Here is a 16,373-nt window from a genome sequence, read left to right as displayed (position 1 = left end):
CGAAGCACCTCTCCCTCCTACAAGTTATGTACAATACTTACCTTGGTGGCTGGAAGTAACTCAGCTCTCCAGGATAAATCAGTAGCTTCCAGGCTGGAAAAATTAATGCACATTAAAGGATGAGCATATTCATTATGCAGGCAGTACACTATGACAATGGATTAACATACCCGCTTTTCTCTCTATATGGATTCACATGATTTTAAATTGAGAGTAAGTTTCGGTCTAGTGCAGTTAGTTACCACAGTAATTTATCAAACTATAATAATTTCAGATACTGCAAATCTTGGTTTTGCAAAAACAAGTTAAGCAAAGCTCTAACTTTTTCATACACAAAACATTGAGCAGTTATCAGTCATGCAATTTCAAACACATAATGAAAACTTTTAATAAGCTAAAACAGCACTGGCATTGAATTAACACACAGTTTTATTAGCATCTTTTAAACGTCAGAAGTACCAATTTTTCCTATAGGAACATCTAAAACATACCATATAAACCAAAAATGTTGTTATCTGCTGCAGAGCTTGCAGCAGTTCTAAAATGGTGTGTACTGATATTAAGTTAACACACTGAACTGCAACGCATTCATTCAGTCATTTTAAATTACAGTTTGTAGAAGGCCAGGATACTTCTGTTTCTCTAAATAGCATTACATGACCTCAGGACACATTCCACAGCAAAACCACTATTATTAGATAAGGTTTTAGGCAGCAGTCCTGAACTAGGCTAACCTGCACTTGATGCTGATCGAAGGTTATACAAAGGAGGAACAGCCAACTTCTCCTTGGATCAGGAAAAAGTAATTGTGACATCTGGCTATCAGCTGGAGACAAGACTCTGTGGCTGTACACCTCAGCACAGATCCCAGAACAGAGAAATACTATGCTAGCTCAATTCTACCTGGAAGCTTTCCCTAATCTGAAGGGTACGTCAAATTTACTTTGAGCTTAGTTGGCAAATGTAAGCTAAGCTAGTGTTTTAAATTCATTTTGCAATGATTTCAATGACTTGATTTAAATAATCACTAAATCACCCACATTTCTACGTATTTTTCATATGACAATAGCAATTTTGGAGTAAGAAAAAGAGAGAGATGCTCCAATCCACTCTTCTGAAAGGCTTTGAGTGACATTTGATGTCTTCTATCATAGGATTCTAAAGAGATGCTACAAAACACATGATTTAGGAATCCAGCAGAGCACGTAGTGTCCACAAGAGAGCAACAACTTTTTTTTGCTATGAAGGTCAAAAATATAGCTAAAAGAAGAAAAAATTCACCTATTTTATTCTGCATTCATGCAGTAATTTTCAGAAAACCTATTCTTTCCTGTTTTCTTGGTGCATGAATTATTCACAGTAAGAATTTTACTTTTCTTCCCAATCCCTTCCTAAGGAAGAGGATATATTACATACTTTAAATTCAAATGTAGTCTCACAAGATCCATTTGAATAAAGAACAGGAAGAGTTTACTCACCATATCGATGAATTATTCTTCATACAGCCATAAATCCAGCTACTTGTGTCCTGTAAAGTCAATACCATAAAACAGTACATTATCTATGTACGACTATATTTATAAATATATTTAAATAGCAATTCTTTATTCCAAGCAATGCAGAAGTTAATGCTGATAATCTTCTCCAAATTTCTATATGCTAAGTGTTTCAGTTCACCAGATGTCAGCAACTGTTCTAAAAATCCTCTGATAGCAGAATGTTGGTGCAATTAACTTACTAAAGAGAGGAACAAACTTCCATCTTCACCTCACTCCTTTTCTATTAAGTGTGTCTGCAGCAGCTATCACTACAGTGACCACACTCTCATAAGGATGGCAAATGCTGAAGTGTAAAAGTGAAGATGATAAAAACAGTCTCTCTCAGATTTCCTCAATTATTTATAATGAAAGATACCTTTCTTTCTTCATTTCACAATGAAGTCAGACTTCTGTGTTAATAGCGAGTGATATCCTCCATTAAAAGTCTGATATCATAACTGTGGAATTACAATTACAAGGATGGAAAGATGAAGCATAAGTGTGAAAGGGGGAGTTTTCTAGGAACCATTTTAAATAACTGCCATTTGCCACCTTTTCTAGTTAGCAATCAATACATTTTCAAAAACACAAGGTTAAGCAAACAAAATTTCATAATTTCTCTTAATCATGTTCTGCCTTACCTATGATGTAAAATTCAGTTTTATTAGACTTTAATCTTTTCTAACTAAAAGAAACGTCTCAAGGTACTGTCCTAAGTAGTCAAGGAATACTTCAGATTTTTGATGTTCTACTGCTCCCCTCCTCGAGAATTTAACTGTTCTGAAGTGACAGCACCATGATGCAAGTACCTCAGACATTGTTCCATACCTTCACCTCAAGCAGTACTAGTCCCATCTAAGATATTATAAGAAAGGCAAAAGTTACGCTATTAAAGCGCAACTAAAATCACAACAAATGTGTAAATATTGAAGGTGCTGCTGGGAAGGACAATTAGAAAAGCACCGAGAATATACAACCTTTTTTCACAATGGTGGTATGAACCTCCTCTTTGGTAAAGGGAGGAGTGGCAACAGGGACAGGAACATGGAGCGGGAAAGCATCTTAATTTTCTTGCCATTGTTCTAAAATACGTAATTCTGAAAAGCATATTTATCCACCTCCAGTTTGCCAAGAGACTACATTCATTCCTTTCAAAAAATATTTAAGAAAAACCATTTTGGCTGAATTTATCTAAGAAATGCACATTATCACCTTTCCTCTCAACAGAGGAGACAACTGATACGGTGCTGGTTTCTCATCTGGCTTCCATTCCCTTGCACTGCTTAGTGGAAGATCTCTGTGGCCTTTCAGGCTCACTTAAATTTTATTATGGGAAAGCAAACATATAAACAGCTTTCCTAAATTAGAAGTATGGCTGAATCCTGGCACCACTAAAAATATCTTCTTCAGTCAAAATCATCAATACACAACTGCACTAAATTAAAGGAGAAAGTAATCTGGGGGTAACCATAAGGGAGTCAAAAATAAAACATTTGAGGTTCAGGTGGCATTGAAGGTTTGAGACCTTGAACATGAAGTGTGACATGCTAAAACAGGAAATACATCTAACACAATGTACTAGGTTGTGAATGTAAACAGCTGCCAGTCATTTCAACAACTGTTTATTAAACTGTCTTAAAACTGCAGCAAATCTAAATTTAAAAAAATACATCTTTGTAAACAAACTCCAGACATTAAAGAAGTATTTTCTCACCAACATACTGTTTTCACAGTAAACATGACTGTATGATTTTCTGTGGCTTGCAAGAGGAAATGTGAAATATTTTCCATCAGAATCCTTAAAAGAAAAAAAATTGGTCATTAGTAAAAAAAAAAACCAAACATAAAAACACAATGAGGAAAAAAATGTTACTTACATTGTAAACTGAGTAAGTCCATTTTGAGGCTTTGACTGTAATCCACATGAAAGCTCCTAAAAATAAATATGTTTTTATATGCCATACTGCAGGAACTATTATCCTTATCTCCAAAATCTTATCATTTACTTACCACTAAGGTCTTATCTCTTATCTGTAAATAGCCATAAATTTTATAAGCTTTAATCTACACTCGGGATTGCTACTGCTTAGAATTACATGAAACAGTTAACATCAGTTGCACAGGAAACATAAAAAACCCTAGGATCCAATTACATATCAATTGCAAAATAAAAACCCTATGGAGCTTTAAACAAAGCTCTCAATGCAACAAAACAAACAAGAAACTGAATGATACTAATGTAATTACAGGGTGACTGATTAAAGCTGAGGCAACAGTAGAAACAGCCCCAATCTTGGTTCCTGTCAGCCTTTTAAGAAAATACAGAAACTTGTATAGAAGCAATTCAACAATGAAGTGAGTAACATGTACAAGAAAACAGTTGCAGTTTAAAGATATGTCTGGAGAAAAAGAATGAGACAGAATTATGAAGAGATCAGAGATACAAACAATGCAAATCGCCATGCAATTGTTAATACACTGTTAATATATTTCTTCTATGTAACTAGAGTAACAAGTTCATCACAGAAATTTAGCTAAGTGTTAAGAGGTCACCACAATTAGGAAGATGCAAACATGAAATCCAGTTTAAACATATTCCTCCTTATTGCTAAGAACTGACCCAAAAAAGGCACACAAACAAACAAACAAACAAACAAACAAAATCAGTTCCGCAACCTCTCTGGGCACCTGTTCCAGTGTTTGACCACTCTCCTGGTGAAGTATTTTCCTAATACCTAATTGGAATTTCTTCTGTTATAACTGGACTCTACTGCCTATTGTGTTTTCACTGTGCACCTCTGAGAAAAATCTAGCTTCACCTTCTCTCCAATCTTTCATTAAGTAGTTAAAGACAGCAACAGGGAATGCTAAGGGGGATCCTTTAGGGTGGAAAAAGCCCGGTTCACTCAGTCTCTCTCCCCCATGTCCTGTGCCCCAGGAGCTAACCGTTTTGGTTGTCCTCTGTTCTGTACTCACTTCAGTATATATCAATGCCTAAATGCTGCCTTATACCAGGGTGGCCAAAAACAGACACCAAAGTTCAGGCTACCTTAGTACTTGTGCAATAGCTTACATTAAGAAAATTCCTGAAATGTTTTTTATAAAATGGTTCAGCCCACTTCAGCAAAACTAGGAATACAGCTGTGCCCTGCAAAACTTGTTTAGTTCCCAAGACTCCATGCAGTCAAAATTTCCCACCTTTAACTATGCATTCTTAGCAGTTACAAGGAAACCATTAGTGATGAGTCTGTTTTACCCTGCCATGTCATTAAAAGAAGGAAGTAACTGGTAACGCAGATCTGAATAGTCAGGATTTCCATGAGTAGCACAAGGCTGACACAACAGCTCTACAACACCCATACTATCCCCCTTGCAAGCATGGCATGTAAGTGTAGATTAGACTGCACTTTTGACACCCAGCTATTCCCAGTTTCTGAGACTGTCTACTGGACACCCTGGTGCAAATATGACTCCTGCTCATCCCCCAGAATCTAAGCCATATAGAAGTGAAAGATTTGTGCTCCTACCCCTTTTAACCTATTTAGTGCTGAAACCACATAAAAGCTGATAGTTTAGGTCCATAACCCATGTATCATTTTAGCAATGTCTGAAGAAGGACAAAATGTATTCCAGAAGTTTGTTAGTGAGAATAATAGTGACAACTATTAACAAAGGAGTATCATTCAATCTTGTTCAAAAGAAAGCTGCTGCACACCTGTGAGTTCTGTAAAAGCTTCAGGATTTTCCTCAAACATCTTTGCAGGGTGTCTCACAAAGTGGTGATTCAGTACAGACATTCTCTTCTTTGGATCTTCAGTTATCTAAAAAAAAAGATCACATTCTCAAATTTTATTTTACCAATTTGTGTGATTTGCAATCATCACATGATCATAGCTAGCAACACAGTTTTGGGGATGACAAGCAGGAATGATCATTAGAAGACATGGTTCATCTATTCTAAATTCAATAATCTGAACAAATAAAATGCCATTAATAGTCAATCACTGCAATACAGAAAGTCTGCACATGTTATAAAGCATGGCTAAGACTTTCAGTTTTATATCCTTGCCTACTCTTAACACGAGGAAACCATTCTATTAAACCTTCTTTTTAGACACACATGCATTCTTCCTGAAATAACACACTTATGCCAGAGTTTAGGGAAAATTCTCATGTTTATATTTACTAGTCTGAGTTCACAAATCCAGCTTCTTGTATCTTGTCTTAATAGTTCAAGCATCCAAATAGCTGTAGAGCTACATTGGGATTCACTTTGGTTTTCAGTTGAGTTTTTTTGTTTCTTTTAAAATCAAATTTCCAGGACTAATTTTTGTCTGTTCAGCTTTTCAAAGCTGTGCCCATTACAACGGATTTCTGAAAAGTTGTACCCTCCAGCACACTGCCAGTCAACTCCAGAACAACTCTACCCCCTTTATATCTCTATAAATCACATATTAAAGTGAGTACATCTAAAAACTAGAGAAGTCTGTCCCAAACAGTTTCAAAAAGAACACCTGGAAGCCTTCCTTTTTATAGCTGGGGCTCTGCTCTTATGTGTTTCCAACCTCTTGGACCTTAATTTTAATTCATATTTATTGTTACGTAACATTTCAGAAAGAGAACAGAGTACATTGGGAGACTTCTCCAACAGCTTCCAAAAAGTAAGATGCAGGATATTTATTTAGAAAAGTAATAAATAATGGTAGCTGGAGGTAAACAAATAGGCTAGTATTTTACTTGTATTCTATTTATAACTGCTATTTGCAAAAGAACACCACAAATACATGCTGGCCACTATGACAACACATGGGGAAGCTGGAGAAGTATTGTCCGAGTTAAACTATCGCAGGTTTTCACCCTTTGTATACTAGTCAGAGGTGACTCGAACACACATTGAGAGGTCACATTCATAGCTACACAGCTAGCAAAACTTGTTTATCCCGGTGCAAGGTGAACTAAACCTCCTACATTATGGAAGATGAGTTCAGTCCACACTCGTTATAAAGCATCAAGCAATCAATAATAAAAAGTAATTTAACATAATTATTTCTGATGCATTGGTCAAACAACACAAAGCCACAGGATTTTTCAGTGACTGGTATGAAATGGCAACAATGTTCTTAGCATGACTTAGAATAATCAAAAAGGAGTTTTCTGTATACTGGGGTGATATTTGTCCTGATTAAGCATTCCGGAATGGAAGAAGAAAGTGTGATGAGGAAATATACAGGAGATCACATATACAAACCTGCCTGGTGTTTTCATCTATGAGATCAAAAAAAGCTCTAATGGTAGCCAGGATCAATTCTTTGCACCTAGAAGACAGAATAAATAAAACCAAATCTAGAAATTAAATATCCAGAGGAAAAGTGGTCAGAAGAGACAGTATAATAATATTATGCTGAAGTTAAATTATTGTATAATGTGATAACAGTAGAGAAGGATGTACGGTCAATCAATTAACCTTTGTTCCATTAGCTTACCACACTATGGAGAGATGGTCTGTTGAGGCCCAAGCTCTAGGCACAGCTGAGCTCTGTTCGAAGAAGGAAAAAAATTAAGATTTTCTTAGTATTCAACACTTTAAAATTCTAAGCAAGCCTTTCCCCTCCTTATTTAAATATATTTGGTCAATTATTAAAAAGCATAGTGTTTATCTTAAGAGTTTCAGGGACTAGGGTACAACAGAATGACATCATCAGTGAAAAATCTTACAAGTGCTGAAGCATTTGTAAAACAAAATGACCAAGTTATCTATGTTAGATAGCAGAGACTAATGGCAAAAGGACAAATAATGGTATGGAGGAAACTTACCAAAAATTTCTTCAAAGGCCGCTTCTATGACTTATGTTACTATTTTAATAAGTGATCCTGGCACATAAGTATAGAAGCATGCCAATGAAAGCTGTTGCTGAAAAATCAAAGGCATCCTCAACAGAAAGGAGCATCAGAACACCACGCAGAAAGAACTGGACAGTCTGAAGATATTCATTTGTATAAGTGTATTGTGTGTATTGCATTTTAGGCACTAATAATATAAAACATGCCTCCCAGAAATGGAGCTCATCACCAAGTTGTACAACTTGAATCAAGTAAGCTATGAACTATTAATGCGTTACAGTTGGGAAGAAAGAAAAAAAAAAAAACAAAACGAAAAACCAAAACAACCACCAACAATAAAACAACCCCGAAAACAAAACCCCAAAACCCACAAACCAAAGAACAACAGCCACCAAAAAAAACAACCCCATGAGAAACAACTGGTATCACTACACAAGATCTCATGCAAAATTCTGGTCACCAACACTCAAGAGAAATGAAAGTAGAGCAGATGCAGAGAACGGTTACTAGGACAAAGGGAACGCGGAGTTAATCTTCTTAGCCTAGCGGAATCAGAGCTGGGACTATTTATAGACAGCTTTCTGTACAATGGACAGGAGGTAAACACCAAGGGAATGACAACTATTTCAGATAACATTTCAAGTTGATGTCAGAACACATACATTTAAAAGCTGGCTTGAGCAGTAAATGAAAGTTGGAAATTACAAGTTTTCTTCCTACTGAGCAGTGTTTTCCAGCTTCTTCCATGTTGGGAACAGACTGATGGTGGGGGAATAGAATGACAAACCTAACTGCTTCTATGTTGCTTGATTAATTTTGGAAGGAAATAGATGCCTGCAAAAGCAGAAGACTGGACTTGATAATCCAGTAGATGCTTTCTATTCCTAAGTTCCTCGAAAAACAACAAATACAAAAAGAAGGCACAAAGCCAAAGTTGTCTTTTCATAATCAAACCAGCAGTCATCTACTATACTGCACATCTGTCAGTCTCCACATATACACCTCTTGTAAAAACACAGGAAAATAAAACCCAAGTACTGAAACTAAAAAGGTGCAAGAAGGTGGTGGTAAGAAACAGTACCAAGGGGTAGATGATTCAGATCCACCCCAACTTATCCTCTTCCAGTGCACACCCATTTATACTACGTCAACTATTTATGGTTTTATAACCATACACTATCTACTTTGTCTTTTCACGTGTAGTATTTTCATATTTACTATATAGACTATATTTACTATATAGACTATAGACACCAATACATGCATTACATAAATAGCTATCTAACATAGCTCCATGCAAAACCAAAAAAAATAGTTTGCTTTTTTACCACAACAGATAAGGCACTGTCATGTTGACTCAATCTCGGTAGAAAAGCCAGTCCTGAACGAACTTGGTAATCTCTGAATCCTCCCGCCACAGAAAGGGTAGTTAAATTTCTTAAATCTTGGGCCTTTAGAATCCAATGATTGTTTACAGCTGTATAAAAATCTATAAAATATATTAAAATCAATCACAATTTCCCCATAAGTCTTTTTGATATACAAAAAAGCTATAGAAACATTTAACTAAAAGTTTCCGTAAGCCCCCCAGAGGCATTCAAGCTCCGATTATCACTTTTGATTCATGTAAGGAAGGAAAATCATTCTTTTAACCCCAAGGAGGCAGCAGTTGGGAAAGACAGATACACTTGCACTTCCTATGTCAGCTGAGCACATATATTGTTTAAGTAGCAAACCACAGATTTACTTTAAGGACAGCCACAGTCCAGAAACAGTCAGCAAGGAAAAAGCATTGCATTGCAATCAATTGTAGGACAGAGAATTAATACAAGCACAATAAATCAAATTCAGCAGCTAAAGATAATCCATTCCTCTCGGGTGCCACAGAGAATAATGAAAATAAATGTCTATTCCCTTTCCTTCACCATTCCCTCAATATCTACATGTAGCAGCACAATTATCACTGAGCACGTATTTCATCAGTATAGTTTAGTCAAATACAGCTTTTCAAGAAGTATATAGTGCATGCATAATGATTATACTTCATTTTTTACACCACAGTCATTTAGCTGAGCAGAAAATACAGTCTATCTTTTATATAAATATATATAAAATATATAATTATATCTATGTTCAACATTCTTACTCCCCCAACCCTCGGGTGTGACAAACATTACATTTAGCAACTCTATCTAGGCAATTAATTTCATAAAGAACGCCATTAGAGAGGTCAAGTTTTACAAAAAAAAGAAAGAAAAAAAGTCATTCACTGGAGAGCTTACAAATTTAGTAACATGCTCTGCAACTTAATAAAATTACAAATTACTGAGAGCTCCAGGCCCTGCACAGAAGCTCAAGTCCACATAATCCATTTTATGACACCCTGCTTTCTCTCAGTATGCTAGTGCTCTCACACAACCACCTGAGTAACAAAGGACTAGATTAATTACAGTAAACATATTTTGCTGTTCATTTGCAAGAATCTTACCTATCAATACTTGAGAGGATCGATAAAGAAATACAATATAATTAGAGAATCTGCAACACTTACCAGTAAGATATTTGTCTAAAGGCATTACAGGTGCAACATGAGGTGTGGCTTGTGTAATGAGGAGATTTATAAGCTCAGGCTTAAAATTCTTCAGAGTAAGCAATGCTCTTGCAACAAGACCACCCATGGAATGACCTACTATTGCAACACTGGTCGGTGCAAATTCTCGATCCTTGAGCAAAGAGTAATTAAACACATCAAAAACAGATTTGACTATGGTTATCAGTTGTACATTTTTTTCCCCAAAATTAACTTATGTCCTCTCAAGGATAATATTAACTAGTATCAACTCGGTAAGTTTATAAAATGAATAGAAATTTAGTTATCTCAAAAAAACGTGCTTAATGTGAAGTTTGCAGCTCGAAAGGAAATATTATATAGCCTGTGTAAGCATAAGAAACTTCAGCTTATTTTAATTTCTGAGACTCTTAGGGACATAGGCTATCAAAGAACCTTCCTAGAGAAAACTGGATGTAAGGTGATGCTATATTAATATTTTAATACACTAGAAAGTTTACAAAAAAGCATACACTGTGCATGGAAGTATTTATTTACAAACACAATATAGAACCTAACACCAAGGCTCTGGGATTGTCACAAGCATGAGAAATCTATTAAAGAGCAGCACTTCTCTACTGCACTATTACCACATTCAATTATCTACACACGTTATAAAGTCTCCCTCCCTTATTCATGATTCTTCAGTTTTCCAGCAGAAAAGGCAGCCCAGAATTCCATTCCAAAATGCGAGTACATTATTCAGCGTATGTCACTACTTACCCTGTACAACTTAAGAATTACTTTTATGCACTCATGCACAAACTTGGTCTGTCGTTGCAGACTACCACCATACAATGCAACCAACTCCTCATTAAAGTTGACACTGAAGAAATTAAAATGATACTTGAAGTCAACATCTTCTGCTTTTCTAAGTGCAATGGAGCCAAGAGAACGTACTAGGAAAAGAAACCACATCAATTAGAACAATCTAGTAGTCACTGCTTAGCATTGTCATTAGTAGACAAACACACAAATATATCATCTATTAAGAAACAAATGTTATCTTAAATCCATTATTCATCTCACATCATTTATAAAAGTAAAAAGAGGCTAAAAAAAAAAATCCAAAAGCAAATAATCTCTTTTCTAATATGTAATCACACTTGTTTTAGAAAAACAGATTTGAAGAGGTAAATAATCAGAGCAAAAGTATCAGCTGTCAGAACCAAATTGTAAAATGAGAAAAGAAATAATTATTTCCTATTTTTATAAGAGCCCCTCTGATTAAAAAATATTAGTAGACACATCACAACAAGAAGAATGGGGAAAAGAAAGTTTGCAATGAGTTACCAAGAGCTGCTTACTATGCTTATGGCAGTTAACCATGCGACCTAGCTTACCACTGACTACAGAGGTATGTTAAAAAAATCCCAAATTTATACAAGACCAAGGATTATGTTCCTTCACCTGAGGGCAGCTTTTCTCATCTTGTTTGCACCTTCTTACCACCACCAGGACAAGAAAGCAAAACGAGCAGTCTTGACTTCAACTCTAGAGGCATTGCTACTGCTAGGCTTTCCTAAAATTCCTTTGAAAGCCATCAATTCTAGGACAACATTCCAGAATACCACCAAAATAGGTATGGGGGATTGGAAAATCAAACCCCAAAGGACACTTTTCCACTTAAAATCTTGAGGGAGAAAATGTTCTGTTTACAAGGTTTTGCTTCTGACCTGTCTTCTCCATCTAACCCTGGCTGCTAATACAGCCTTCTGAGTGCAGAATTGTCCCTGAGTTTCAACGGAGACATGTCAGGATGGGAACAGTAATAGCTACAAATAAAAAAGTGTGATAGTCAAAGAAGAAAATAAAAGAGAAAGTCCCAAAAGCAAGTATATACTTTTGCAAATAAACTAGTGGTCGCCACAAAAGTCTGCCCAAATCCAGCACACAGAAGCAAGATTCTTCTAGAGTGCAAGAGTTTCAGAGATCTGCAGCATCCTCCTGCTCGGAAAAGTTTGCTACAGAAATTAACATATCAAACATATTTAAGCAAAGTTCGTGTAATTGGAAAACAGTATATATGAAATACTTTATATGTTCAAACACCCAGCATGATGAAATTTATAAATCTAATTTGTAACCAATCATTTCACCAATTCTATCTAAAAATAATAAGCAATAAGAACATCTTTGAAATTATTTTAAAAGACCCAAAAAGCATTTAAAAGTACCTTATCACAACTTTATACCTTGGAAGTCATGGTAAAAGGAACAAGAATATTGCCAAAGATCACAAGGCAAATGTGTGACAGATTCCTAAATAGAACTCAGGATCTCAATTTTCCCAATCTCAGGTTCATTCCCAACAATTAAACTGGACTGTCATTTTTTACTCAAAGTCTGATTTTTGTACATTTTAAAAGGTTCATTTTAGTGCCTGTGAAAGATGATGAATTAACATGTTTCAAAAGTGCCTGTAACACATCAAAATAACAAGCCCAGTAAAGGCAGCAGCAGCATTTCCATCTTCATTGCTCAGCAAATATGAATATATTTTAAACAAGTATGAAAGTAACAATAACAACGCCTTCTCTGCTCATCCAGGTATCAGAATTAAAATGTGTTATCCCACAATAAATTCTGAACAAAATATGAATTTTCATAAATAAAACAAAAAACTATTCTGAGCCACTGATTAAGGCAGAACAATTTATTTTTAAAAGTGTTTTGAAAAGTGAACATACGACATATTGCCAGTCTCCCTAAATCAATTTCTCAAAACAAAGAATAAATATTTAAATATTTACTGATCTTAAGTGACACATTATATCCACAGCATGTAGTACTTATGCTCACCTAGTTTTAAGTTTTTCTTCATATACTTTAATTTCTAACATACTCTGAAAGTACCGTTTTATTTCCTGCATAGCAATCTACTGCCGTGTTTTCAGAGACAGCATTAATCGAGATTTGCAGTAATTTATGCACAATTACAAAAGTCCATATGGTATCTCTCATAATCATTATGTTCGTAATCTTCTTTGGATACTATTGTGCCTGCAAGTCAGTGTGGCTTCTCTGAAAGTATGAGTTGGTAAAACACAGCAAGGGTGCAGTGCTGCCATGGTATGGCATAACTGCACTGTTTCTGGCTTTCAAAAGTTAAAGTCTTACTCCAGAAAAATATTATAGTTCAACTGTTCAACAGATTTCAAACAAAAGTGAAGTCTTTTGACTGCTTCAAATTAACCATGGCCTAAAACAAGGACATCTACACCATAATATGATCAACCGTTATGACTTTTGTTGATATTATTTCAAACGGAAAACTTCTTGTCATTAACTAATGCATAAATATGAGAGCTCTTTGTAACATACCTATAACTTAGCTAAATGCTTACCTTGTTTGTAACTGCCAGCATTCCCAGGAAGAAAGAGAACTGGAATTCCTGTCAATAGGAGATTTTTGTTTTCTTCAGCGTAGTTCCCTTCCCCATAGAGATAGAGCTCATATGCTGGGTATCGTCTGGCTGTTTTCTTCGGTAATTTTATTTTCTGTTGCAAAAATTAAAGAAACCTTGTCTATATTGTTGCAAAAATTAAAGAAACCTTGTCTATATTGTTGCAAGCAAGAAAATACAGTGGCTATCCAGTAATTTAAATGATCTGGCTTATGTTTTATCTATTGTTTTACATTACAGTCTAAAGAATACAGAATGAAAAACTGAGTTTTGCTTTCAAAAAATAATTAAAAATAAAATGTTAAGTATTTTGTTTAAGTAGGTATTACTGTGCATAATAAGCAGCTGCACTTACTTACTTGAAAGAGCTATTAACTTTAACTGGCTTTGAAACAAGCTGCAAATGAATGCAATTACGTATCTTTTAAAGTTGCACATTTGTAAAGTAAACCTAGCCTTATACTACAGGGAAAAAAAGTGCGTGTGTGTGTGAAAGTGATGTCAAAACCCAACCACTTTTCCCAGGATGTGAGAATTTGAGAGCAGAAACTGAGGCACACGAGTGATCCAAATTATTCTTCCTACTGCACCAGAATAGTTTTGGAATCCTTTCCACTACCACACAACTCGGAACAAGGCTGCACTACTGCACCTGATACCAAAGCTAAATCTCGAGAACAGGGTTATCTAGGTGACCGTCAGATGACAACTATTACGTCAGGGTAAGTCACACACACAGTGTGAATTCTCATAGGTGATGTTTACAGAGATGTAACCTGCAACGGGAATTTAAACAATAGTAGTAACTACCTGAATATGGCTTGTCAGAAAAAATAAACTCATGATACTTTGGAGGCTTTTTTTTTTATTATTGTTATCTTCAGAGCCCGATGTGCGGCTTGGTGATGACCTGGTCTGTAACAACTCAGGATCCAATTTACACTGTCAGTTATCATCTTAAAAAAGGCCGTATTTCTCATATTAAAACAAAGAAGCAAACAACCAACCACCTAATGTATCACATAATGTATTCACAGGATTACGAGTTCCCAAAGGGAAAAGAACAAAATCTCTTTGAACCTGAGGGACAGGTGACGATTAAGCCTTAGACCAGTAAGTTATGACTCTTAGCGCCACATGACACTGCTTTAAACCAAACAAATAGTAAGGAACAAAACACTTCATTAACTCCCATATGGAGGTTGGTTGGTTTATAATTTTGAGTTTCTAAGATTCAGATTTTAAAAATTTCTATGAATGCAAATACACTCATTCTAGCATTTGATTACTTATGTGATGACAACTCAGAGACAAATGAGATGATTAAAAATAAAGTTATTAAGGTGTAATATATATTTTAAGGAAACATTTTATTTTACAGAATAAGGTTTAAGATCAGTAAATAACTCAGTTTTGCATCAGAAATCTTCTCTAAAGAATTGCTTTCTTGAAATAGAAGCATCTCTGTTGCAGGTATTTCAGTTGTTTCTCTCAACTGCATCTACAGTAAAGGGGATTGAGCTTTAATTCCCAGCCCATACACACTCCTTTCCTTCCCCTTTTCTTCTCTGTCTCTCCTCAGCTGAAGACTATTTCCTTTCTCCCTTAGTCTTCAAATTGTATGCCATATTAGTTATTTGCAACCTCTTCTTACAATGTTCATAAGAAAATATACATATTAGAGAGAAAGAAAGTGTTTAATTCCTTTACTGTGAACAAAAAAGGTTAAGGTTTGTTCAGGGCTTATGTTTTCAGATCACCCTTTTGATACTCTTTCCCTTTTCTCCATCATCTCACCTTTCCAACTTCACTGACCTCATTGTCCCTTTCTCATTCCTTTCTACTGCTCCTTCTTCAAAGGCTTTCAAAATTCTGTGAAAAAAACTTAATCTGTTTTAATTATTAAAACTAAAAGTGCCATCAAGATATGTTCGTATGACTTCCTGATGGATCAAATAATCCTATTAAACTGTTTTTTCACATTATCTTCCTGGCTCATTGTCTTTTCAAAAACTTTTAAGGAATGTAAAATTAACGAGCTGACCTTCTTTAGGTGAATGTTGAACGCAAAAACCTACACAATCCATGAGAACTGTACTACCAAAATACTGGGTCTTTTTCTGCAAATCACAGTGCTCAAATGTTACATCAAAATGGGAACGTGTAACTCTAAAGGAAAACAGACATTCGTGTTCTATGACAGTGGTTTTAAATTCTGAATTCTCAAGACAGTGGTTATATAATTGGTTGTAAAGAGCTACCGTAACTTTTCACAACGTCAGTCTAGGCTTCATTTTTCACGCTGCTTCGTAAAGAAGTTAGACTTATGTGAAAAAGCCCTCATTACTAACTTCCAAATCTCTTACCAAGCTTAGCTGAACAGGACAAGGGTGGGTTAAATTCAAAACTGCAATTCTACAACTCATGCAAAAAAAAAAAGATGGTTAAGTACAAAACAAAAAATAAAATCCAAAACAATTCCACTACTGAGTATTAGCTTGACTGTGAGCTAACCCACACTGTTAGACACAAAAGAAACTTCTTACGTTCAATTGCTCCAATAGCTATTTGTTTTGTAATGTGACACCTGATCTGGAAGGGAGGACAGGTACCTCTCACCTGAAATTCCTACCAACGCCAGCACTACAAAGACATTAAAAAGTAAACAAACAACCCCTCCAACAAGAAAGAGGTACTTGACAAGTATGTTTTAGCAAACCCAGACAAATTCATAAGTTCTCCCACCACAGTACCCCCCCATACTGTTTTCCACACAGTAAAAATGATTATTCAGGGATTAGAAATTCTGAGAGGCAATACAGCCAGCTGCGATTTGCATCTCCTGTACAGAACTGCTGCTTACTCTTAAGCCTTGCATCTCTTACCAGCGTAAATACAAAAGATGTGTGGTGGCAGATGAAAATTCAGGCAACCGCCTATAACATCACACAGATTTTGCTAGTACCTTTCAGTTAGTTG

At 35.6% G+C, this 16,373-nt stretch overlaps 1 protein-coding gene across 3 annotated transcripts in view; it reads right to left on the bottom strand.

Moving 5' to 3' along the window:
• PGAP1 (post-GPI attachment to proteins inositol deacylase 1) overlaps positions 1-16,373 on the bottom strand; it is a 41,779-nt gene that overhangs the window by 23,595 nt on the left and 1,811 nt on the right. For all 3 annotated transcript variants that reach the window (XM_054829760.1, XM_054829759.1, XM_054829758.1), the window contains exons 2-12: positions 13,335-13,488; positions 10,711-10,886; positions 9,931-10,102; positions 8,708-8,868; positions 7,022-7,074; positions 6,787-6,853; positions 5,254-5,359; positions 3,416-3,471; positions 3,253-3,336; positions 1,479-1,528; positions 42-93 (exon numbers count right to left, since the gene is read on the bottom strand). In XM_054829760.1, the coding sequence (XP_054685735.1) occupies positions 42-93; positions 1,479-1,528; positions 3,253-3,336; positions 3,416-3,471; positions 5,254-5,359; positions 6,787-6,853; positions 7,022-7,074; positions 8,708-8,868; positions 9,931-10,102; positions 10,711-10,886; positions 13,335-13,488 (1,131 nt within the window). The remainder of the gene's footprint in view (positions 1-41; positions 94-1,478; positions 1,529-3,252; positions 3,337-3,415; positions 3,472-5,253; positions 5,360-6,786; positions 6,854-7,021; positions 7,075-8,707; positions 8,869-9,930; positions 10,103-10,710; positions 10,887-13,334; positions 13,489-16,373) is intronic.

Source organism: Grus americana, chromosome 6, assembly GCF_028858705.1.
Source record: "Grus americana isolate bGruAme1 chromosome 6, bGruAme1.mat, whole genome shotgun sequence".
NCBI lineage: Eukaryota > Metazoa > Chordata > Aves > Gruiformes > Gruidae > Grus > Grus americana.
This window is presented reverse-complemented; position numbering and strand designations above follow the sequence as displayed.